This window comes from Rhinoraja longicauda, chromosome 13 (assembly GCF_053455715.1).
Source record: "Rhinoraja longicauda isolate Sanriku21f chromosome 13, sRhiLon1.1, whole genome shotgun sequence".
NCBI lineage: Eukaryota > Metazoa > Chordata > Chondrichthyes > Rajiformes > Arhynchobatidae > Rhinoraja > Rhinoraja longicauda.
The window spans coordinates 40,298,780-40,325,241 of record NC_135965.1 but is presented as its reverse complement, the minus strand read 5'-3'; the positions used below and the strand labels follow the sequence as shown (position 1 = coordinate 40,325,241).

At 43.7% G+C, this 26,462-nt stretch overlaps 1 protein-coding gene across 2 annotated transcripts in view; it reads left to right on the top strand.

Moving 5' to 3' along the window:
- Window positions 1-26,462, top strand: part of LOC144599660 (ephrin type-A receptor 4-A-like) — a 131,475-nt gene that overhangs the window by 36,815 nt on the left and 68,198 nt on the right. For both annotated transcript variants that reach the window (XM_078410826.1, XM_078410825.1), the window contains one exon: window positions 21,325-21,480. In XM_078410826.1, the coding sequence (XP_078266952.1) occupies window positions 21,325-21,480 (156 nt within the window). The remainder of the gene's footprint in view (window positions 1-21,324; window positions 21,481-26,462) is intronic.

Below are 26,462 nucleotides of genomic sequence, written 5' to 3'. Positions count from 1 at the left end.
CAGAATTTAAAAGATGAATTTTCTGGAGTTCTGAAGGGTGGAAAATTGGTTTATTCGGCTCTTCAGTCCTTGACACATTTCTTTTCCTTACTTCACCCCGGCAATGCTTTACGCAGAAGCATGAGAAGGGAAAATCGTTTTCTCATGCATTGCCAAATCATGCCACTTAAGAAGGTAATCGCAGAGTTGAAAGTGCTTCCGTCTAAGCTGACAGTTAGTCTCAGTAATAACAAGTGAATCTCTGGGTAAAAAGGTGTGTCCTAGATTGGCGTGTGGCACTTTCCAAAAAGATGTCATCTCAACAAACTCTTTAGCGCAGTAAATATGCACTTATTTACAGGTAGCACCTTTTATAAACCCAGGATGTTCCAATGTATGTTACGCTGCTTTGAAGTCCAATCACTATTATAAAGAAACAGAGATGCCAATCATCTCCAGGTGGCACAGTGGCTCTGTGGCAGAGGTACTGCCTTATAGCGCCAGAGACCTGGGTTCGATCCTGAGGAAGGGTGCCGTCTGTATGGAGTTTGTACCTTCTCCCTGTGACCAAGTGGGATTTCCCCGGATGCTCCGGTTTCCTCCCACATTTCGAAGCCGTGCAGGTTTGTAGGTTAATTGGCTTCTGTAAATTGTACTGTAGGATAGAACTCAGGTGGTCGCTGGACAGCATGGACTCGGTGGGCCAAAGGGCCTGTTCCCATGCTGGATCTCTAGCCTAACCTGGATGGGTTTGTGGGTGACGGCGAGATGGAACTGGATGGGTGAGCCTTAGTTTAAGTTTAAGTGGAACAAATGTAATTCGAGCACTGGGCTCGACCTGGTATTATGTATTCAAAAAAGGAATGCAATAGGTTTCTTACTGACCTGTTTTGCAAAGTCTTTTATTTTGTTTGAGTCCAGATTTGTTTATTTTTGGAATATCTTCAAAAGATTTTTCAGTAGAAACTTTATCCCAATTATACCGTATTAAATTACCAACTCCCAATTTAGGGCTAAACCATTGGTGGTATGTGAGACATAAGAGATGCATACAATTACCGCAGTTAATTACTGTCTTGAGTTATATAAGAAATGCAAAGCAGAACCTAACATGCCTTACTATGAGGGTAGACCAAGCTGATTTGATAACCTGGAGTTACTGGACAATTGACCCGTTCCCTCCTTCGATCTCTTTTAAAACTTCCTGCTGAGTGTTTTAGGGATTTGTTTCCAACACATCCGACCACTCTTGTAAAACCAGTACCTATTGTGATAGAAAAGTTCCAGTATTAGAAACATAGAAACATAGAAAATAGGTGCAGGAGTAGGCCATTCGGCCCTTTGAGCCAGCACCACCATTCAATATGATCATGGCTGATCATCCAGAATCAGTACCCTGTTCCTGCTTTCTCCCCTTATCCCTTGATTCCCTTAGCCCTAAGAGCTATATCCAACTCTCTCTTGAATACATCCAGTGAATTGGCCTCCACTGCCTTTTGTGGCAGAGAATTCCACAGATTCACAACTCTCTGGGTGAAAAAGTTTTTCTTCATCTCAGTCCAAAACTGCCTACCCCCATAGTTTCTTAAACTATGATCCCTGGTTCTGGACTCCCCCAACATGGGGAACATTTTTCCAGCATCTAGCCTGTCCAATCCCTTAATATGTTTCTATAAGATCCCCTCTCATCCTTCTAAATTCCAGTGAATATAAGCCCAGTCGATCCATTCTTTGGGAGCTTCATTACTGTGGTTGTTAGGGTTAATAGTTTTATCATTTTAATTCTGCACTAAAACTGCTATCAAAAAGCAAAGGGGAAAAAAAATGTTGGTGCCATAATTAGCTTTCAATATGGTAGATTGCTCCTTAATACACATTGCTATTTGCATCAACCAGATAACATAAATCTTCCTGCAACTACTAGAATGGACAGGCCTGTCCCATCTATCACTGGGTTGATCGTTGTGTTCAACTCTTTAGACTTGAGAGATACAGCACGGCAACAGGCCCTTCGGCCCACCGGATCCATGCCGACCAGCGATCACCCCGTAAACGAGTGCTATTTTACACACGAGGGACAATTTTACAATTTTTTACTAAAGTTAATTAACCAACAAACCTGTGCATCTTTAGAGTGTAGTTCAAAACAGTGCTGCCAAGTCTATGTAATTCAGAGCTTATTTGAGAGCCCCTAACTCTCAGTTTGAAGAAGGGTCTTGACCCAAAACATCACCTATTCCTTTTGTCCAGAGATGCTGTCTGACGCTCTGAGTTAGTCCAGCTTTTTGTGTCTATCCTTGGTTTAAAGCAGCATCTGCAGTTCCTTCCTACACGTTATTTGGAGGTTGTAGTGTTTAATAGCTTGATGGCTGTAGAGCATCTCACGTCTCTTTAAGGACATGCCTAAGCACTAGGGACAATGACGTCCATTCACAGTTGTAATGCAGGGAAGGAGGTGCAGCAATGTCCGCCAAGCAGCAAAGTAATAACGACCAGATAATTTGCATTTTGTTGTGGAGCGGAGGATAAATATTGGCCGGCACGTTGAAGATAAATCACTTGCTCTCCATTGAAATGATTAAGTTCACTGAACCAATGCCAGGGCCAAACCTCATTGTTACACAATTGGAAACTTGCCAATCAACGTCTCGGCACGTCCTGAACTTCCTCATTCTTGCACGGTTGCTCGGGGAGATCTCTACTTCCTGACATTTACACAGGGAGATATGGACTGCAGTTTGGTCACTTATTCCCACGGTGGCATTTTACCATGCAGAACTTGGCTGCTGTTTCTCCTACACTTAAATTGCCTAAACATTTCGAAAAACAAATTCAAGTCGTCACTTTTTAAGCAAACTACAGGTGTCGTGGTGGTGCAGCGGTAGAGTTGCTGTCTTACAGCACCAGAGACCCGGGTTCGATCCTGACTACGGGTGCTGTCTGTCCGGAGTTTGTATGTTCTCTCCGTGACCTGTGTGGGTTTTCTCCGGAAACCAGTGCCCCGGTTTCCTCCCACACTCCAAAGACATACATGTTTGTAGGTTAATTGGTGTTGTGATATCATGAGAGGTAGTGTCATAGAGGGGAGATACATTTCCTCCCGGTGGATGCAACAAGGACTACAAACCATCATGGCTGCCAGCAAAAGACTACCCTGCCCTGCTGACACTGATTGCTGCTGACACTGATTGCTGCTGACTGATTGCTGCTGACTGATTGCTGCTGACACTGATTGCTGCTGACACTGATTGCTGCTGACACTGATTGCTGCCCAGCTGAACCAGATGAGCTGATTGCCTCAGTGAGAGAGCTAAAAGGGAAGAGAAGCAGTGTATTTAAAAAGAGAGACAACGACTGGAGCAGACAGGGAGAGAAGCAGTGTTTGAGTTATATCTTGTAAGAAGGCAGCAAGCTACAGTTTTGATTTAACTACCTGTTTTGGTTTTGTGTACTTGTCTGCAAACAATTAAGTTTACCTGTTTTTGGAAAAGACTAAATATATGGAATTTACGTTTGAAAACAAGAACTTTCCTGTCTTCATTTCCGGCACCCACACCTCCCAACCTTCAAGAGAAAAGCTCCCGACCTCTCAAGACATCACAGTGTATAATTGTAGTATCATTTAAATTGTCCCTGGTGTGTGTAGAATAGTGTAAGTGTGCGGGGATCACTGATCAGCACGGACGCGGTGGGCCAAAGGGCACTGTACCTAGGGTGATGGAGGAACTGAAGGAAATCCACATTAGGCAGGAAATGGTTTTGGGTAGACTGATGGGACTGAAGGCTGATAAATCCCCAGGGCCTGATGGTCTGCATCCCAGAGTACTTAAGGAGGTGGCTCTAGAAATAGTGGAAGCATTGGAGATCATTTTTCAATGTTCTATAGATTCAGGATCAGTTCCTGTGGATTGGAGGATAGCAAATGTTATCCCACTTTTTAAGAAAGGAGGGAGAGAGAAAACGGGTAATTATAGACCAGTTAGTCTGACATCAGTGGTGGGGAAGATGCTGGAGTCAATTATAAAAGACGAAATTGCTGAGCATTTGGATAGCAGTAACGGGATCATTCCGAGTCAGCATGGATTTACGAAGGGGAAATCATGCTTGACAAATCTACTGGAATTTTTTGAGGATGTAACTAGGAAAATTGACAAGGGAGAGTCAGTGGATGTGGTGTACCTCGACTTTCAGAAAGCCTTCGACAAGGTCCCACATAGGAGATTAGTGGGCAAAATTAGGGCACATGGTATTGGGGGTAGGGTACTGACATGGATAGAAAATTGGTTGACAGACAGAAAGCAAAGAGTGGGGATAAATGGGTCCCTTTCGGAATGGCAGGCAGTGACCAGTGGGGTACCGCAAGGTTCGGTGCTGGGACCCCAGCTATTTACGATATACATTAATGACTTAGACGAAGGGATTAAAAGTACCATTAGCAAATTTGCAGATGATACTAAGTTGGGGGGTAGTGTGAATTGTGAGGAAGATGCAATAAGGCTGCAGGGTGACTTGGACAGGTTGTGTGAGTGGGCGGATACATGGCAGATGCAGTTTAATGTAGGTAAGTGTGAGGTTATTCACTTTGGAAGTAAGAATAGAAAGGCAGATTATTATCTGAATGGTGTCAAGTTAGGAGGAGGGGGAGTTCAACGAGATCTGGGTGTCCTAGTGCATCAGTCAATGAAAGGAAGCGTGCAGGTTCAGCAGGCAGTGAAGAAAGCCAATGGAATGTTGGCCTTCGTAACAAGAGGAGTTGAGTATAGGAGCAAAGAGGTCCTTCTACAGTTGTACCGGGCCCTGGTGAGACCGCACCTGGAGTACTGTGTGCAGTTTTGGTCTCCAAATTTGAGGAAGGATATTCTTGCTATGGAGGGCGTGCAGCGTAGGTTCACTAGGTTAATTCCCGGAATGGCGGGACTGTCGTATGTTGAAAGGCTGGAGCGATTGGGCTTGTATACACTGGAATTTAGAAGGATGAGGGGGGATCTTATTGAAACATATAAGATAATTAGGGGATTGGACACATTAGAGGCAGATAACATGTTCCCAATGTTGGGGGAGTCCAGAACAAGGGGCCACAGTTTGAGAATAAGGGGTAGGCCATTTAGAATGGAGATGAGGAAGAACTTTTTCAGTCAGAGGGTGGTGAAGGTGTGGAATTCTCTGCCTCAGAAGGCAGTGGAGGCCAGTTCGTTGGATGCTTTCAAGAGAGAGCTGGATAGAGCTCTTAAGGATAGCGGAGTGAGGGGGTATGGGGAGAAGGCAGGAACGGGGTACTGATTGAGAGTGATCAGCCATGATCGCATTGAATGGCGGTGCTGGCTCGAAGGGCTGAATGGCCTACTCCTGCACCTATTGTCTATTGTCTATTGTCTATTATCTCTAAACTGAACTGTCTTCACGATATTCTGATATTACTCAGGAAGGAGTGGATAAGGATATTGTAGAGGAAGTAAGTTCTAGTGATTTCCCAACAGATCTTGGGAAAATAAATTTGGAACCATGTCCTAAGTAAACAGTTAGCAGAGAAATGGGATGTTTGGCAAGTGCTCTGATTTCCAGCTAAAGATGGTAACAGATAATGGAGAGTCAAATTTGCCAGCAATGTCATGTCTACATTTCAGCTCCTGGTTACTAACGACATTCACACATGTGAGGCAACAAGCTTCCGCCTATTAAATTAACCTGAACTCAATCCACAGGAAAACTTGTATCACTGGCCATTGTAAATGGAGAAGCAAAATACTTTATTTGTTCTGGCATCACTGACTTCCCAAAGAGACATGATTTTTAAAAAAAGAGCCATGCGCCAGTTTTATTGTTTCAATTTACTAGCTGCTCAATTTAGATACTTGTGTTTGACTGCAGAGACACCACAGCTGTCTTACTACTGATGCACACTGCCCTCGGGATGGCTGAGACAGAGAGACGTTGGTTGCCCACCTCTTCGCAGAGTGTGGATTTACAGATCGCCACAGGAGATCCTTCTTCCCTGTGGCTATCAAACTGTACATCTCCTTCCCCTCCTGTCGTGAGGTAGACTGACTCACCTCCCCAGTCTTTGCACTTCCCCGATCCTTTCCACTCATCACTTTAATTTTATTTTTCGTGTATTTTGTGTTTTTATGACTGTTGGCAGATCAATTTCCCTCCTGGGATAAATGAGGTTCTATCATTTCGTATCGTATCGTGTTTGCGAAGAGGGTGTGTAAAATGGTGCAAGGGTCCAAGTCAGGATTCATAACAGAGGTCCTTGTCACAGCTCTGTAAATTAGGGCTCCCTGCATTACAGGCTGTTCCCAGGGACATATTCAGTGACATATTCCTCAAGTGCTGCCCAGAAGGTCGTCAACTCGGTGAAATACACTCTTTGGTCTGCCCGAGGCTTGATGGTCTCCCAGCAGAGCGAGATGCCCACCAGGGTATGTTGCCGACGAGCCCGCTCCAGACTGCAGGAGTATGTGCCGAGGGACCCACTGAAGCTCGGTGCAGCCAACGCCAAGGCTCTGGGAGAGGACCACAGTCTAGGGTCTTTCCACTGCTGGACATTGAGGCACAGAGCCCAGTAGAGACATCCCTCAAACAATGGAAAGAGGTGTCACCCCAGGGGGCACATGAAAGGAAAGGTGCTTTGTGTGAAGATAGGTGTGAACACTAATGAATATAACGCTGTTGAATGAACAGACACTGAGAATGTGGGAAGAGATTTTGCACAGTTTTGGTTTTCAATAGTCAATAGTCAATAGTCGTTTATTTGTTACATACACATAAATGTGTAGTAAAATGAAACATTACCCGCAGTTGAACAATAAGACCAATAAGATTAATCAATAAAAATGCAATAACACATACAATCACAACTAACACCAAACAAAAAGAAACATCCATCACAGTGAGTCTCCTCCAGTCCCTCCTCACTGTGATGGAAGGCCAGAATGTCTTTTTCTCTTCCCTGCCGTCTTGTCCCGCGGTCAGGCTGTTGGAGTTGCCACGTCGGGGCGGTCGGGGCTCCCGATATTGAAGCCCCCGCTGGGCGGTGAAAAAAAAATCCCGCGGCCTATTTCAGGCCGCGCCGGATGGTGAAAGGTCCGTGGCGGGCCGACCCAAGCCCCGCGATTCGGGGCGGGCGGACACGTTGCCTCTGCCGCTGCCGGAGCTCCCGATGTCGGCCCCCATCCAGGGGCCTGCGGGCTTCCGACGTCCACGCGGCCCGCGCCGGAGCCTCCGGAGACGAGTCGCAGCCATTCCCGCAGCATTCGCAGGCAGCCAGCGCCGCAGGTGGTGAGTCCGGACCGCGGGCTCTGCGAACCAGAGACCCAGGTGGTCCCAGGTGCATGGCCGGTGGTAGGCCGCAACGGGAACGGAGACACGATACAGAACAAAGGTCGCGTCTCCGTTCTGGAGAGAGAATGTTACAGTTACAGTTCCCGTTCCCTCCCACCTCCCACCCCCCCCCCCCAAAACATAACATACAACACTACATCATATTAACACTACAATTGAGACAAAAACAACAAAAAACACAAAAGACAGACGGACTGCAGGCAAGCCGCAGCTGCGACGGCAACGCTGTATCTATTAGTGCGTGAAGGAGAGATATAGGAGGTCCTTCCTTCCCACTGCTGTGAGACTGCATAACCAGCACTGCTTCCAGCAGACAAGTCAACAATAACAGCTAAGAACACACAGAAAACTGATGACAATTTATGTATCTTTTATTTATAATGAATGATCTCTTGCTATCCACTTTGCTGTTGTAACACTGTAAATTTCCCCTGTGTGGGACGAATAAAGGAATATATTATATTAATATTATTATTATTTTTATTCTGAATAATGTTTATCTTTGAAAAAAAGAATCTTAGCAGCCTAAATTTTAAATGTAGCATTCACAAGTTCCCTTATATTCCAACACAATTAACTCTTTTACGTGCAGTTTCCGAATGAGATCTAAAAACACTGCATTTGTTTAGACACCAGAGACCCAAGTTTGATCCTGACTATGGGTGCCGTCTTATAGACAATAGACAATAGGTGCAGGAGGAGGCCATTCGGCCCTTCGAGCCAGCACCGCCACCTAATGTGATCATGGCTGATCATTCTCAATCAGTACCCCGTTCTTGCCTTCTCCCCATACCCCCTGACTCCGCTATCCTTAAGAGCTCTATCTAGCTCTCTCTTGAATGCATTCAGAGAATTGGCCTCCACTGCCTTCTGAGGCAGAGAATTCCACAGATTCACAACTCTCTGACTGAAAAAGTTTTTCCTCATCTCAGTTCTAAATGGCCTACCCCTTATTCTTAAACTGTGGCCCCTTGTTCTGGACTCCCCCAACATTGGGAACATGTTTCCTGCCTCTAACGTGTCCAACCCCTTAATAAATCTTATACGTCTTTACGGAGTTTGCACGTTCTCCCCGTGGCCGTGTGGGTTTTCCCCGGGTGCCCCGGTTTCCTACCACACTCCAAAGACGGTACAGGCTTGTAGGTTAATTGGCTTCAGTGAAGATTGTAAATTGTCCCTTGTCTGTAGGATGGTGTTAGTGTTAGTGATGGTAGTGTTAGTGTCAGTGAACTAGCGTACGGGTGGGTGATCGCTGGTTGGCGTGGACTCAGTGCGCCGTAGGGCCGGTTTCCGCGCTGCGCCTCTAAGCTCATCTAAATATCTTTGTGTCATTTGGGCCACGTTTCTGGAACTCCCCACCTGGCAATTCTGTGGCACTGTAACTTTCTGATGGGCACTAAAGTTAGGCAGTAAATTCTGCACCTGACAGTGACATCCACGTTGTTTGAGTGAATAAAGTAATTCTCAAGGAGTATGACTGAACATAACCTGTTCCTCTGTGTGCCACATAATTAATCACGTTGTGCAGTTAAATGTGGAATGCACGGCTCTTTTATCATTCCCTCTTTTGTGCAGAAGAATTTTTTAATTTATTTTTCAGCTGGTAAGGTGACCCTGTTATTGATATGCTGAAGCTGTACTCTCCTAACCTTTCAAAGCGTTTGACTACAATCACGCCATTAGTAACACCGTGCCAAAATAGTTTCAGTAAATTAATCATGCATCAGTCAGTCGATAAAGAATTCACATGAATTAAAAAGAAGATTAATAGCTTCCTCATGTTAAAATAAACTTAGGTAATGTTTTATTTAAATTCTGATTATTCCAGCATAATAAGAAATCTAGAATTTCAAAAAGAAGTACGTACATAATGGCACATGAAACGCACGGGTAGACGCAAAAAAGCTGAGTAACAGCAGGTCAGGCTGCATGGACACAAAAAGCTGGAGTAACTCAACGTGTCAGACAGCATCTTTGGAGAAAAGGAATAGGCGATGTTTCGGGTCGAGACCCTTCTTCAGACTGAGAGTCAGGGGAGAGGAGGGTAACTGGAGGTGGCAGCATCTCTGGAGAAAATGGATAGGCAACAATAGACAATAGAGAATAGGTGCAGGAGTAGGCCATTTGGCCCTTCGAGCCAGCATCGCCATTCAACGTGATCATGGCTGAACATTCTCAATCAGAACCCTGTTCCTGCCTTCTCCCCATACCCCCTAACATTTCGGGTCGGGACCCTTCTTCAGGCCAGTGTACAGTGTCCTTCAGTGTACAGTTTTGGTCTCCTAATCTGAGGAAAGACATTCTAGCCTTAGAGGGAGTACAGAGAAGGTTCACCAGATTGATCCCTGGGATAGCAGGACTTTCATATGAAAAAGACTGGATAGACTAGGCTTATACTCGCTGGAATTTAGAAGACTGAGGGGGGATCTTATAGAAACATATACATTTCTTAAGGGGTTGGAGAGGCTAGATGCGGGAAGATTGTTTCCGATGTTGGGGAAGTCCAGAACCAGGGGTCACAGCTTAAGGATAAGGGGGAAGTCTTTTAGGACCGAGATGAGAAAACATTTCTTCACACAGAGAGTGGTGAGTCTGTGGAATTCTCTGCCACAGAAGGTAGTTGAGGCCAGTTCATTGGCTATATTTAAGAGGGAGTTAGATGTGGCCCTTATGGCTAAAGGGATCAGGGGGTATGGAGAGAAGGCAGGTACAGGTTACTGAGCTGGATGATCAGCCATGATCATATTGAATGGCGGTGCTGGCCGGAAGGGCCGAATGGCCTACTCCTGCACCTATTTTCTATGAAATGCCACCTATCCACTTTAAGGTCATAAGTGACAGGAGCAGACATTCGGCCCATCAAGTCTACTTCGCCATGGCTGATCTATCTCTCCCTCCTAACTCCATTCTCCTGCCTTCTCCCCATAACCCTTGACCCCCTTACTAATCAAGAATCTATCTACCTCTGCCTTAAAAATATCAATTGACTTGGCCTCCACAGCCTTCTGTGGCAATTTTCTCCAGAGATGCCACTTGACCCGTTGAGTTACTCCAGCATTTTGTGTGTATCTTTGGCATGCCAGCATCTGCATTTCCTTCTTACTACGTAAATCTCACAGGTGGATTTAAAGATAAGGCAGCAACATTGTTGGGGGACAAGCTGGGAATGGTAATAATCCTCTTATTAGCCAACTGAAGAGGAGGTGGAAGGCCGTGTTTAATTGGAGTTTAACATCATCTTTTGGGATTCAGCTTAGTTTAGTTTAGTTATACAGCGCGGAAACAGGCCTTTCGGCCCACCGGGTCCGCGCCGACCAACGATCCCCACACATTAACACTATCCTACACCCACTCGGGACAATTTTTACATTTACCAAGCCAATTAACCTACAAACCTGTACGTCTTTGGAGTGTGGGAGGAAACCATATATCTCGGAGAAAACCCACGCAGGTCACGGGGAGAACGTACGAACTCCGCACAGACAGCACCCGTCGTCGGTATCGAACCCGGGTCTCCGGCGCTGCATTCACTGTAGGGCAGCAGCTCTACCGCTGCGCCACCGTGACCACCAGTCAGTGGAACATTTAAAAAATTCAGCCAGATTTTTGATGTACTTTGCCTGGAAATAATATATCAGTGCGGAGGAATTTTAGTTGTAGATTTCCAAGGTATTTTAGCCTCACCGAAAAAGACGGCAGTCATACGTTTGAGAAACAGCAAAACAGCCTGTTGGATGTCATGAGGGGCAGTGTGCTGTGAAGATTAATGGACTCTTCAAAAATCAGATAGAGTTGTTTCAGTCAGCATTGTATGAATCAAAAGATTATCATAGAATTGGAATTTACCTGCTGGCGATATTGGCCAAGGGCCCATTCCCAGGGAATAGCTTTATTCAGAGAACTATGTAAACCTGCCAAAAAAAATATATACTTATTTAACCCTCAGGTGAAAAATCAAAGCACTTCAGCTATCAGTTACGAATTACTTACAACAGGAACCTAAAAGTACTTAACCTGTTCAGCTACATCTTTTTGCAATTCTGAAAGTAAAGAATTTGTTAAAACGACACTCTGAAGAATGGCGTTCATTCATTTTCACCTTTAGAAACGGGCGGAAGCTTTCCTCTGTGTGAAGTGAGTATATCAGATCTCAAGAGGGCGATTGGTTTGTGCCACTATCTTTAATCGGTCTTTATCTTGTACTAAAAGCTTTACCCTTTATCTTGCACACTGTGGACGACTTGATTGTAATCATATACTGTTTTTTCCTTTGACTGGATAGCACGCAACAAAAGCTTTTCGCTGTATAATGACAATAATAAACTGAACAGCACCACCAAATAATCTGTGTAGGAAGGAGCTGCAGATGCTGGTTTGCACTGATGATAGACACAAAAAAGCTGGAGTAACTCAGCGGGTCAGGCAGCATCCCTGGAGAAAAGGAATAGGTAACGTTTTGGGTTGAGAGCCTTCTTCAGACTGTGCACTGACGAAGGGTCACGACCCAAAACTTCACCTATTCCTTTTCTCCAGAGATGCTGCCTGACCCGCTGAGTTACTCCAGCATTTTGTGTCTATCTTCAACAAATAACCTGATATGTTCAGCATATGTTGGTACTATGTTACTCTTCTCACTTTTTTCTCTTCTCACATCTGCTATATTACACTTCTCACAAAATTAATACAAGGATGCCATTTACACCTCACACAATGCAGAGTGTGGTGGTTATATGAGGTTACGTATAAAGCGCACTGTTGGGTAGATTAGGTGAGTTACTGTACTTAACAAGGAGTGCTTAATATTGACTTTCTCAATGCAAATGTCCTTCACCTAATGGTTATAAATCTTATCCACAGAAACTAAATTGTTCAACTAAAAACTTTATGTGTCTACTGGTACTGAAGTGTTTGATTTAAAATGGGAGGCATTTTATTAATATATGAAGGAAACATTTCTTGTAATTTAATATTGTCACCCCAGTTTATGTGGAGCATCTCTTCATTGCTTCCTCAACTGAATGCATATTTGCACTCAGGATATTTTTCAGGAAATGTTTGACAAGAATTAGTTTTATTGCATCTTCCGCTGAATGCACATTTGCAGCCAGCATTTTTGTTTCAAAGATATTTTCAAGAATTAGTTTAATTTAACGTCAACTAATTATACCAATCAAAATTTGCAAAGGACGTTGGATTAAATTAATGTTCAATCCGAAATTAGACTGAGGTAACTATATAGTAGAGAAAACATTCCTGATTTGCAGCTGTTCAGAATTATCTGAAATCTCTTCTTTCAATAACTGCACTCCAGCCATGGTTTTGAGGTTTGAGCTGAAAGACGAGGTAACAAATCCAGTTAAAAATGAGAATAACACTTTATTTTATAAAATCCCACGACCTGATTCTGCAGGTGGCAGGCGTTTGCTTTTGCTTAACACCACGGCCTATCGTTCACTTTTAGATTAGCCATAAAACACATGGGGTTTCAAGAAGATTGAGTTTGTTAAAATTGTTTTATGAGTTTGGGTTTGTTGATTTTCTGGGGGTGGCCTCTCTTCTTGTAAGTTGCTGTAGGTTTCTCCACAGAAGAACACACACTCGTCTGCCTTACCTAATTTGAACACACTTGATAAATGCCCGCATACTTTGCTGTCTACACGTAGTTAAAATCTTGCCTGTTGATGGAAATTGTGGGCAAAATTTGGCTTTTTATAAATGATTACAGTGGTGACATGTGAGTCTCACTATGATTAATTCCAACTTCCAACATCAAATATAAAATGAATATAAATAAAGTGAGCACGTTGATTTAAGATCTAAATTGAATGTTTCCTGCTGTTTTTGTTTAAAGTTAATTAATTGTCTCGTGATTGGCCATTTCATTCAGAAAGTTAACAAAAGCCTAACAATCAGCACTGAGTCTCCTGAGTGTAATATATAGTCATAGTGAGCAACTTCGTGCCATCTTGTGTTTAATTGTAATTGGGGATGGAGGATGGAAGCAGTCTTAACCTTGGTGTCAAAATACTGTGGTTCGAAAAGACCATTATTATTTGCTATATCATCAGTCCTTTACTATTTACCCGCTCACATTTGAAGATGGGATCCTTCAATTTGAAGATAGACACAAAAAAGCTGGAGTAACTCAGCGGGTCAGGCAGCATCTCTGGAGAAAAGGGATAGATGACGTTTCGGGTCGAGACCCTTCTTCAGACCCGACCAGACCCGAAACGTCACCTATTCCAGAGATGCTGTCTAACCCGCTGAGTTACTCCAGCTTTTTGTGTCCACCTTTGGTTTAAACCAGCATCTGCAGTTCCTTCCTATACATCCTTCAATCTCAAGACAGACACAAAAAGCTGGAGAAACTCAGCGGGTCAGACAGCATCTCTGGAGAAAAGGGAAAAGGTGACATTTCGGGTCGACTCATCACTGTTCTGTTAATGTAGCTGTGTAAATGTGTGGATGTCACTTTCTGCACTCCAGTAATGAATCCCACGGGGTTTTTTAAGCATTTATGGCCATAGACTGATAGCAGTGCTAACTGGATCGTTGAATAATAATTATTCCTATTTTAATAATCCAGCTACGTTACTTGGATCCATCGCAGCTGCTTTTTGAATTTGGGAGTTAAGTGGCTTTTTAAGGATCAGTAAAGCTTAAAAGATGAGAGATAATCCCAAGCAGACCCTGTCAGCTCTTTAAGATATGGATCTGTGCTTCCTTCAATTATCACACTTTTCATTGTTTCAGGAGACAAGTCAATGATTCTCTTGTCACAAGTGTGAGATCAGTGTGGTTCCAGGCAAGTGATTTATTATTGCACAACATTGTTAATGGGTAGTATTTTATGAAACAATATTACCGGTTGAATTTATGTTAGGTTTTGTTGTGTAAAGGTGCCAAAGCAGGAAGGAGACAGGTTTAAACAATATTTCAGTATTTTATGCTTCCTGACTGAAGGTGAGGAGAGTCTCCAACAGATGTTCCACTAATGGCCAGGATTACATTTGTGAGAAGGTAGACACAAAAAGCTGGCGTAACTCAGCGGGTCAGGCAGCATCGCTACAAAAACAGAAGAGGTGATGTTTCTAGTGGAGACCCTTCTTCAGGGTCAGGGGAAAGGGAAAGGGAAACAAGAGATATAGACGGTGATATAGAGAGATATAGAACAAATGAATGCAAGATATGCAAAAAGTAATGGTGATGAAGGAAAAGTGGAGCCCATAATGGTCCATTGTTGGCTGTGGGCTAGATGACAACGAGTTATACAGACAGTGAAGTTCAATGAAACTAGTGTGATGATTAGGGTGGGGGAGGGATGGAGAGAGTCCCTTGAAGGATTACTCGAAGTTAGAGAAGTCAATATTTATACCGCTGGGGTGTGAGCAGCCCAAGCAAAATATGAGGTACTGTTCCTCCAATTTGTGTTTGGCCTCCCTCTGACAATTAGAGGAGGCCCAGGACTAGAAAGGTCAGTATCGGAATGGAAAGGGGAGTTAAAGTGTTTGGCAACCGGGAGATCACGTAGGCCAAGGCAGACTGAGCATAGGTGTTGAGCGAAACGATCGCCCAGTCTGCGCTTGGCCTCGCCGATATACAGGAGTCCACACCTGGAACAGCGGATACAGTAGATGAGGTTGGAGGAGGTGCGAGTGAACCTCTTCCTCACCTGATAGGACCGTCGGGGTCACCGGACAGAGTCGAGGGAGGAGGTGTCGGGACCAAGCACAGACTGGGCTTTTTGGTAACAACCATTTTCACGCAGTATAGTGAGTGCACTGGTGTAATGTCCATAAGTCCTGGCTAGTTTGACAGTCTTGCACCAAACCTCAGCCACAATTCCTGCAAGAGCCCAGCACAATGTCAGAAACGAGGCTTCCTCATTCTTTTGGATGCCTTGATGCTTCCTGAATCTCTCCTGCCCTGAAGCTTTTTAGATCTTACCACGATATGTGTAGTGACACAGACAGTAGCAACACAGTGAGTACAATGGTGTTCTAGCTATTTCCTTGTTACATCCTCTTGACACAAGTCTTCCCGACTTGATGCACCTGGAGGCGTGGAACGGAGTTTACCGACTGGACCAGGAGTTGGTTATATTAACATATAACATATAACATATAACAACTACAGCATGGAAACAGGCCTGTCCGGCCCTACCAGTCCACGCCGACCATTCTCCCTGACCTAGTCTCATCTACCTGCACTCAGACCATAACCCTCCAATCCCCTCCTATCCATATACCTATCCAATTTACTCTTAAATAATAAAATCGAGCCAGCCTCCACCACTTCCACCGGAAGTCCATTCCATACAGCCACAACCCTCTGAGTAAAGAAATTCCCCCTCATGTTACCCCTAAACCTTTGTCCCTCAATTCTGAAGCTATGTCCCCTTGTTGGAATCTTCCCCACTCTCAAAGGGAAAAGCCTACCCACGTCAACTCTGTCCGTCCCTCTCAAAATTTTAAAAACCTCTATCAAGTCCCCCCTCAACCTTCTACGCTCCAAAGAATAAAGACCCAACCTGTTCAACCTCTCTCTGTAGCCTAAGTGCTGAAACCCAGGCAACATTCTAGTAAATCTCCTCTGTACCCTCTCCATTTTGTCGACATCCTTCCTATAATTTGGCGACCAGAACTGCACACCATACTCCAGATTTGGCCTCACCAATGCCCTGTACAATTTCAACATTACATCCCAACTTCTATACTCGATGCTCTGATTTATGAAGGCAAGCATACCAAACGCCTTCTTCACCAGCCTATACGATGGTGCAATAGGAGACTGCAGCATTGTTTATTAGTTGGTTTACCATTTGCAATTGTCGTCTGACGAAAAACAAAGTAAAATTAATACACAACTTGTTACTCTGCAAAAGAAAAAGCACAGACAGGTTATGAAATCTCTGAAACCGAAGAAAGACACGAATTCCCTTCTGCCTCCGAGACATTGTTACCGGTAATGGAGACACGGACATGCTGGTTTACCAAAAAATTCACAGAGTCCTGCTGGAAGTCAGCGGGTCAGACAGCATCTCTGGAAGACATGGATAGGTGACCCTGTTTGAAGAAGGGTCCTGACCCAAACTGTCGCCCATCCATGTCCTCCAGAGTTGCAGTATGATCCACTGAGTTACTCCAGTACCTAGTGTCTTTTTTTGTTTACCAGCATCTGCAGTTCCATGTGTGCTCAAAGCAAGTGAATCCTTGCAATTCCCACGTTCCTATGCAAGTGAATGGAACAATTCCCACGTTCCTATGTATTGATTTCTGAGTCAGTTTCAGTTTGGTTTATTATCACGTGTACTGAGGTACAGTGAAAAGCTTTTTGTTGCGTGCTAACCTGTTAGCAGAAACACCGTACATGATTACAATCGAGTCATTTACAGTGCATAAGTACATAATAAGGGAATAACGTTTAGTGTGGTAGGATGGTAGGATGTGTGGGAGGATGATTCAGTTGCCTGAATCTGAATCTGAATCAAACCCCATTACCCCACCCATTTTTGGATCGCTTGGAGAACTTGGATTGGCGATGTTTCGGTCTGAAGAATGGTCCCGACCCGAAGCGTTGCCTATCCATGTTCTCCAGAGATGCTGCCTGACCCGCTGAGTTATTCCAGGCACTTAGTGCCTTTGCATGCTTTGGGCCTCGGGCCAACGTCTTATTGCACTGATTAATTAGGGCTCTAGATAAGGCTTTAAACTAAATAGTTGGGGCGAGAGAGAGAGAGAGAGAGAGAGAGAGTGGGTTATGGTGAAAGGAAACGTAGAAAGTTAAAAGAAAGGACAGAGTGATAGCGCAAGGGAATAAAATGAGTAATGAGAAATGGAATCTGTCATTGAGGAGACCTTGCATGCAAATGTAACATGTTCTAGTAAAATCAGTCCATGGAAAAAAGACAAGATTGAGGCCTTTTTATTAGAATGCACAGGGCATTCAGAAGATGGATGAAATAATGGCACAAGCAGGAATAAATGGCTATTATGTTTTATTTCTAATATTGCCAGTGTATGAAGTATCTAGGTGCTTTGAATTCGCCTCGTCTCCATATCTCACTGCCAGCTTCTACTGAAGTGACTTTCCCCTTCACCTTGAAATGTAAATTAAACTGATGTTGCCCAACGAAACGTGCTGGTTTGGAGCATGTTTCTTCTCTTTGATTTCAGAGCTTTACCTGTATTTAAAGTTAATATTCAAAAAAAGAAACCTATGTAGAAGAAAAAAATGTACAACACAAAAAAAACATGCAGAAACTCTTCATACATTCTCAGTGTCTGTACCTTCAATAGTATCATAAGTATAAGAAAATAACTGCAGATGCTGGTACAAATCGAAGATATTTATTCACAAAATGCTGGAGTAACTCAGCAGGTCAGGCAGCATCTCAGGAGATAGTATCATACTCAATCGGGTTTTTATCTGTCTTTAATCCAACCCCCTTTGCCACCTATGTGGCCCATTGGGGTGAGATTCCTTTCTTGGTTTGAGGAGTGTCCCCACTGTACATGGACCCTCAATGTATCGATATTTAAAGTTGAAAGGCTCCTGACTCTAAGTTTGAAGAAGGGTCTCGACCCGAAACGTCACCCATTCCTTCCATCCAGAGATGCTGCCTGTCCCGCTAAGTTACTCCAGCATTTTGTGTCTATCATCGGGGAAAATACTCTGCAGTTTGAGTCAATACTTGTGAACACTTGTCACTTGTTCAGTCTTTAGACTTTAGAGATACAGAGCGTAAACTGGCTCTTCACCCCACCAAGACCCCGCCGACCAGCACTGCCCTGCACACCAGAGACAATTTACAATTTTACCGAAGCCATCTAACCTGCAAACTTGCACGTCTTTGGAGTGTTGCAGGAAACCGGAGCGCCCAAAGAAAACCCACGCGGTCACAGGGAGAACGTACAAACTCCGTACAGGCAGCACCCGTATTCAGGATCGAACCCAGGTGTCTGGTGTTGTGAGGCAGCAGCTCTCCCACTGTGCCACCGTGCACAATACTGGTCTGAGGCAGGAACTGAGCCTCAACACTCATAGTTCACAGATCCAGATGGATCTGCTGCACATTCCCAGCATTTTCTCTTTCTACAAATCCCAACATCTGCAGTATTATTGCTCTTTTCCAGTGATAAAAAGAAGTGCTCCAAGTAGAATTGGAAGGCTTTGGATCAGAAGGAAATCCACATTAGGCAGGAAATGGTTTTGGGTAGACTGATGGGACTGAAGGCTGATAAATCCCCAGGGCCTGATGGTCTGCATCCCAGAGTACTTAAGGAGGTGGCTCTAGAAATAGTGGAAGCATTGGAGATCATTTTTCAATGTTCTATAGATTCAGGATCAGTTCCTGTGGATTGGAGGATAGCAAATGTTATCCCACTTTTTAAGAAAGGAGGGAGAGAGAAAACGGGTAATTATAGACCAGTTAGTCTGACATCAGTGGTGGGGAAGATGCTGGAGTCAATTATAAAAGACGAAATTGCTGAGCATTTGGATAGCAGTAACGGGATCATTCCGAGTCAGCATGGATTTACGAAGGGGAAATCATGCTTGACAAATCTACTGGAATTTTTTGAGGATGTAACTAGGAAAATTGACAAGGGAGAGTCAGTGGATGTGGTGTACCTCGACTTTCAGAAAGCCTTCGACAAGGTCCCACATAGGAGATTAGTGGGCAAAATTAGGGCACATGGTATTGGGGGTAGGGTACTGACATGGATAGAAAATTGGTTGACAGACAGAAAGCAAAGAGTGGGGATAAATGGGTCCCTTTCGGAATGGCAGGCAGTGACCAGTGGGGTACCGCAAGGTTCGGTGCTGGGACCCCAGCTATTTACGATATACATTAATGACTTAGACGAAGGGATTAAAAGTACCATTAGCAAATTTGCAGATGATACTAAGTTGGGGGGTAGTGTGAATTGTGAGGAAGATGCAATAAGGCTGCAGGGTGACTTGGACAGGTTGTGTGAGTGGGCGGATACATGGCAGATGCAGTTTAATGTAGGTAAGTGTGAGGTTATTCACTTTGGAAGTAAGAATAGAAAGGCAGATTATTATCTGAATGGTGTCAAGTTAGGAGGAGGGGGAGTTCAACGAGATCTGGGTGTCCTAGTGCATCAGTCAATGAAAGGAAGCATGCAGGTTCAGCAGGCAGTGAAGAAAGCCAATGGAATGTTGGCCTTCGTAACAAGAGGAGTTGAGTATAGGAGCAAAGAGGTCCTTCTACAGTTGTACCGGGCCCTGGTGAGACCGCACCTGGAGTACTGTGTGCAGTTTTGGTCTCCAAATTTGAGGAAGGATATTCTTGCTATGGAGGGCGTGCAGCGTAGGTTCACTAGGTTAATTCCCGGAATGGCGAGACTGTCGTATGTTGAAAGGCTGGAGCGATTGGGCTTGTATACACTGGAATTTAGAAGGATGAGGGGGGATCTTATTGAAACATATAAGATAATTAGGGGATTGGACACATTAGAGGCAGATAACATGTTCCCAATGTTGGGGGAGTCCAGAACAAGGGGCCACAGTTTGAGAATAAGGGGTAGGCCATTTAGAACGGAGATGAGGAAGAACTTTTTCAGTCAGAGGGTGGTGAAGGTGTGGAATTCTCTGCCTCAGAAGGCAGTGGAGGCCAGTTCGTTGGATGCTTTCAAGAGAGAGCTGGATAGAGCTCTTAAGGATAGCGGAGTGAGGGGGTATGGGGAGAAGGCAGGAACGGGGTACTGATTGAGAGTGATCAGCCATGATCGCATTGAATGGCGGTGCTGGCTCGAAGGGCTGAATGGCCTACTCCTGCACCTATTGTCTATTGTCTATTGTCTATTGTCTATAAAGCAATCATTTGTGTGCTTGGTGTAAACTTGCTCATCAATCAGACCTTCATTTGTGGACAGAAACCATTAAGATTGGTGGGACTCAGCGGGACACGCAGCATCTCTGGAGAGAAGGAATCAACGACGTTTCGGCTCGAGGTCCTTTTTCAGACCCGAAACGTCACCCATTCCTTCTCTCCAGAGATGCTGCCTGTCCCACTGAGTTACCCCAGCATTTTTGTGTCTTACCTTCGGTTGAATGCAGCATCTGCAGTTCCTTCCTACACAAGATTGGCTGGAGCTTGTCGATGTAGTCTGGCAACGGGATATAATCAGAGAAGAAGTTACACATGAGATCTCATCGTATCAAGTTACTTTGCTGCGTTATTTTCTTGGGAACTAACCAGATGAATGATGAGGAATGCATGAGCAACTGTGCCTTTGGTGTTGCCACACAGCTGTTAAAATCAGTGCCTGGAATGCTCTATGTTAACAGGACAGTGTGCTTCACACTTTCCACTTGCTTAATCTGACAGGTTTTCTCTTTTGCGCACTTGAGCTATTTTGTTTGGTTTGGCGATTGCGTGGTTTGACGTTGAGGGACGGCTTTGACCCTTGTACATTATCCTTTGACGCGGTCTTGATAATTTTAGTCAACGGGGTATCCTGAAGCTGCCGAACGGCAATCGAAAGCATCTTTCAACCTCGTACGACAATGGTGGTTCCATAAATCTCGGGCATCTCACTTAGGGATTTGAAAGCAGGCTTAGGTGAATTGATAGCTTCGGTTAATCTATATGTGTATCATCAGAAGAGGTTTATCCTACCCTATTAAAACTCGTGATAATTTTCGAACCATCACGGAAGATAAGCAACCAAAAAGAATGAGTTTATAATCTCCGTGTGACATGTGTTTTAACTCTTTTTTGTTTCGAGTGACGAAAAGAGTGATGACATACAGAGCTGCAGAACTTTTAAACCTGAGACACAGAAACTGATGGCGTGTAAATGTTTTGAATTCCAACTCCTCACTCCTCTGGTTATTTACATTAACACTCCATTTCTCTTCCATTAAAAGTCAAGTGTTATCCCACTGTGGGAACTTCAAAAAAATGTCACTGGAGGAGGAGGCTGCACACAAATTCTCCAAGTAACACGGTCAATCTTCCATTCTTTCTTCCAGCTTGTGTAATTGGATATTACAAGGCCTTGTCGACTGATCCAAGCTGCACAAAGTGTCCACCACACAGCTTTTCCACTCAGGAAGCTTCCGCCTACTGCGTCTGTGAAGAGGGTTACTTCAGAGCTGGAAGCGATCCCTTATCCATGCCGTGCACAAGTGAGTTTCACGTTGGCTTTGAAATGTTGTCCTCAGCGTTTGATGTCTGAAATGCCAATAGATCGCCATTTCTGCTGACAACAAAGCAGTTTTGGTCCAGAATTTGTGACAGATCTAACACTAATGTAACCCTGAGTTTTTGGTGTTAATTTACTCCAGTCACTCTTGGCTGTGGGTAATAACCGGGCTATAGTTGGGTTCTTGACTTTTCTTTAATCACATGCAAGCACAGTAGCAGGTAACTCAACATGCAATCTCCACGTGTTCTCCAGGGACTTCCTGCGCTACACAAAATAAGTCCCCCATACAACAATTGGCAGTAGGAACCAAAGTTAAAGTAGGACAACGATAGACACAAAGTGCTGGAGTAACTCAGTGGGCCATTATTGGGGAACTGTTCACTTCTCGCTAACTTGTTCCCTCTGCGTGCTTGGGTTTCCTCACGAATCCCAAAAACGTGCTACTAGATTAATTTGGCTGCTATAAATTACCCCGAGTGCAAGTGGGTGGAAGGAGAATTGGGGAGCAGCTAATGGGCCTGCGATTCAATACAGACTATCGAGGAATAAGTGAGGAAATAAGATTGGTCTGGGACCAAGCACAGGCTGGATAGGCCAAATGGCCTCCTTCTCAGAACTCAACAATAAGCCAGCCCTTAAAATGCATGCATTCGTTGTGAGCATTTGAATTTTCTGTCTCCTTCAATGGAAGTTGAAACTACTGGAGGCTCCAAAGATACCAACACATGAGAGGAACTGTTTGAATATTACCAACATGGAGATTTTAAATCAAGGTCTGTGGAGCAGTTCACTCAGTACCAGTAGATGCTCGTGCATTAGAGCAACAGGTTTCTAACTTAAGCCGGAATGATCACAAAAGAAAATCAAAACGCAGACTTCACATTTCACCAATGTAAGTTCAAGATGTTAACTGGAGTCTGGAATTTACACTGCTTTATTGTCTCACTAGGCACATAATAGATCTATAAAATAATCATGATTTGTGGCGTAATTAAATGCAAACACAATTTTTTATTTTTTTGACATGAAAGGAAATGATAAATATATCGGCTATGATAAATATATTGCAATCCATTAACTTGGTATCAGCTTATCAAACAATTTTGGAATAAATTATTTGCACTAGATGGTTAACAGTTAAAAATACATTTAATTGGGGTGTATAAAATTATCAGAGGCCGAGATAAGGTGAACAGGCAGGGCTTGTTTTACTAAGCACTGAGCTTAATATCCAGGAGGCATGGATTTATATTAATTGGTGGAAGGATTAGAAGGGAGACGAGATTTTTTTTCTCCCCTCCAAAAAAATAATGGTTTTGCTTTCTTTTCCCCTCAGTGTTTCACTGCCCAAAAGGATGTTAAAAGCAAGGACATTTGCTGCATTTAGAAAGAACCTTTAAAGAATCATAACCTATAAGACTGAAACAAGAGCAGATAATGGAATTAACAAAAGCAGTGCAATATTGGCTGGCATGGACACACTGGGCTGAATGGCCTCCTTATCCGCCATTCACTTCTAGTATTGTGAAAAGTAAACTGATTTCTAAATCAGTATACACGGATCGCTGGTCAGTGCGGACTTGGTGGGCCGAAGGGCCTGTTTCCATGCTGTATCTCTAAACTAAACTAGTGTGAATGGGTGATCAATGGTCGGTGTTGACTCGATGGGCCAAAGAGCCTATTTCCATGCCATATCTCCAAACTAAACTAAAGCGTTCCTGTGAATATGAATGATAGTGAGCAAGAAAAATGTTAGTTTTTTCTGTTGCTTTCCTGACAGATCCACAAATCACCAACACTAACCGACTTCTTTCAACACAGATATGGAAAGTGTTTAGTTTGCTGGAGGCCAGTTTATTCAAACAGTGGTGCTCAAATTACATTACCTGTTAGCAATGGTTACTGAGGCATTCTGCATCATTTATCATTCTACATGAGAAGCAGATTTACGTTTAACGTTTCAGTTTAGAAAGGAATAACAGATTTGTATCCAAACTTCAGACAAAAAAAACATGTGCGTTAGTTCTTGTAGCCAATTTAGCAACAACTAAACTGGCTTTGGGCAGGAAAAGATCGTTTCATCTTGTGTTGCTACTCTGACAGTGAAATTATTACAGAGGTTGGAGAAAGTGAATCGTGGAGAACAGGGTTTGTAGCTGAGTGTAAGGCCACAGATGGTGGAAAGTGGAATAGGAAGTAATCCATTGTTGGTATATAAGCAAAACTGCTAATAATTAATTACCGAAAAAAGACTGACTTTGGTTTAGTTCAGAGATAAAGTGCGGAAACAGGCCTTTCGGCCCATGAGTTCGCGCCAACCAACTATCTCCGCACACTTACACTATCCTATACACACCAGGGGCAATGAATGAATGAACGAATTAGTTTATTGGCCAAGTATGTACACATACAAGGAATATGCCTTGGTGCTCCGCTCGCAAGTAACAACACGAACATACAGTAAACAATTAAGAATAAAGCATAAAACATTAAAACATTAAGAATCCAACATTACAGTTTAAACATGTGAGTGAAATAAGCCAGTGCAAAAAGAGACTACAGACTTTTGGTTATTGAGCAGAGCTACTACTCGCGGAAAAAAAGCTGTTTTTATGTCTGGCTGTGGCAGCTTTGACAGTCCAGAGTCGCCTTCCAGAGGGAAGTGCTTCAAAGAGTTTGTGGCCAGGGTGAGAGGCGTCAGAGATGATCTTGCCCGCTCGCTTCCTGGCACACTTGGGACAATTTGCAATTATACCAAGCTAATTAATCAACAAACGTGTACATCTTTGGAGTGTGGGATGAAATTGGAGATCCTGGAGAAGACCCACGCAGGTCACGGTGAGAACGTACAAACTGCATACAGACAGCTCCCATGGTCAGGATCGAACCTGGTTCTCTGGCGCTGTAAGGCAGCAACTCTACTGCTGCACCACCATGCTGCCTTAGTTTTATACTATCACATTTTTTTCATCCACTCCCTACACAAAATTGGGGCAATTTACAGAGACCAATTAACTTACTCACGAATGTAAGGTCCCTTATTTATGAACATTGACCAGAAGTAATGATATCGAAGAGATTCTGAAGCCATTCATAACATCAATTCACCAAGCAAGCTTCAATAGTATGCCTCTCGTGCCCAATATTGAGATAAGCCATGGATGCAAGAAAGCATTCTGATAGAGAAATGTTCTCTTTTGCATCAAAAGCTTGACATTTTACACCTGGAACTATTTTCTCCTCCACCCCAATTACTGCCAAACATTTACAGGCAGCCTTCAGTATCCTGACCAGTCTTCATATCTGAACCTGGTTGAACATGTCTGATGCTATATTGCTATTATGACCAATTTCCATTGAGGGCTACTGACTAGTAGTTATAATTATTCACTACAGTCAGCCCAGTTCATAAGCCATAGGAGCAGAATTAGGCCATTCGGCCCATCAAGTCTCCTCCACCATTCAATCATGGCTGATCTATTTTTCCCTCTCAACCCCATTCTCCTGCCTTCTCCCCGTAACCCCTTGCTATTGAGGTTGTGCAGCGTAGGTTCACTAGGTTAATTCCCGGAATGGCGGGTCTGTCGTATGTTGAAAGACTGGAGCGACTAGTCTTGTATACACTGGAATTTAGAAGGATGAGAGGGGATCTTATCGAAACATATGGTTATTAAGGGGTTGGACATGTTAGAGGCAGGAAACATGTTCCCAATGTTGGGGGAGTCCAGAACCAGGGGCCACAGTTTAAGAAAAAGGAGTAGGCCATTTAGAACGGAGATGAGGAACAACTTTTTCAGTCAGAGAGTTGTAAATCTGTGGAATTCTCTGCCTCAGCAGGCAGTGGAGGACAATTCTCTGAATGCATTTGAGAGAGCTAGATAGAGCTCTTAAGGATAGCGGAGTCAGGGGGTATGGGGAGAAGGCAGGAACGGGGTACTGATTGAGAATGATCAGCCATGATCACATTGAATGGCGGTGCTGGCTAGCAGGGCCGAATGGCCTACTCCTGCACCTATTGTCTATTGTCTATTGACACCAGTACTAACCAAGCATCTGTCAACCTCCGTTTTAAGAATATCCATTGACTTGGCCTCCACAGCCGTCAGTTCCAGCAGCTAACCATTCAAACAGTGGGAAGTAGCTGCCTCAACATTTTACGGGGCTGGATCCAAGCTAGGGGGTTAATTTTGTGCCTAATGACTTGCTATTTACCTTCCGATGTAGCAGTGCTATTCCACAATTCTTCTGGTTCAAATTGGCTCTAAATGGCCTTGGGATATCTCAAGTTTTTGAAAGGCATTATATAAATGCAAATTTTCCCCATTAAGCCATCTGGAGCCCAATAAAACATTATTTTTGAAGCACATTATACCACATTAAATTTGGATTGATTCCTGGAAGATAACTTTTCAAACAATAACACTATTCATCCAAAATAAATCAGGGGGACTTAGTTCCACTGAGCGCTATTTCTACAGCACAAGCTAATGTATTTTTGGTAAATTTATGTTTAGACTTTTTAACAGACTCATTAATCCATTCAAAATAAGCATGATGTGTGCTATTAAAAATATTGAATTGAGGATCATAAACTCCAGGTTGTTGGGACAAAGCAGCAAATGAATGACTTATTCTGCTTTGTATCGCTCTGTTTCTAGGTGTACTAGATGGTAACATGTCACATTGATACCAATTGAAAGCATTCTGTTTTAATTACCTTTAAGTCGTCTTTAATTTAGCTTAGTTTAGAGATACAGCGCAGAAAGAGGCTCTTCGGCCCAACGAGTCTGCGCCGACCAGCGATCCCCACACACTAACAATATCCTACACACACTAGGGACAATTTACAATTATACCAAGCCAATTAACCTGCAAACCTGTACGTCTTTTAAGTGTGGGAGGAAACCGGAGATCCTGGAAGATACCTGCACAGGTGACGAGGAGAACGTACAAACTCCGTAC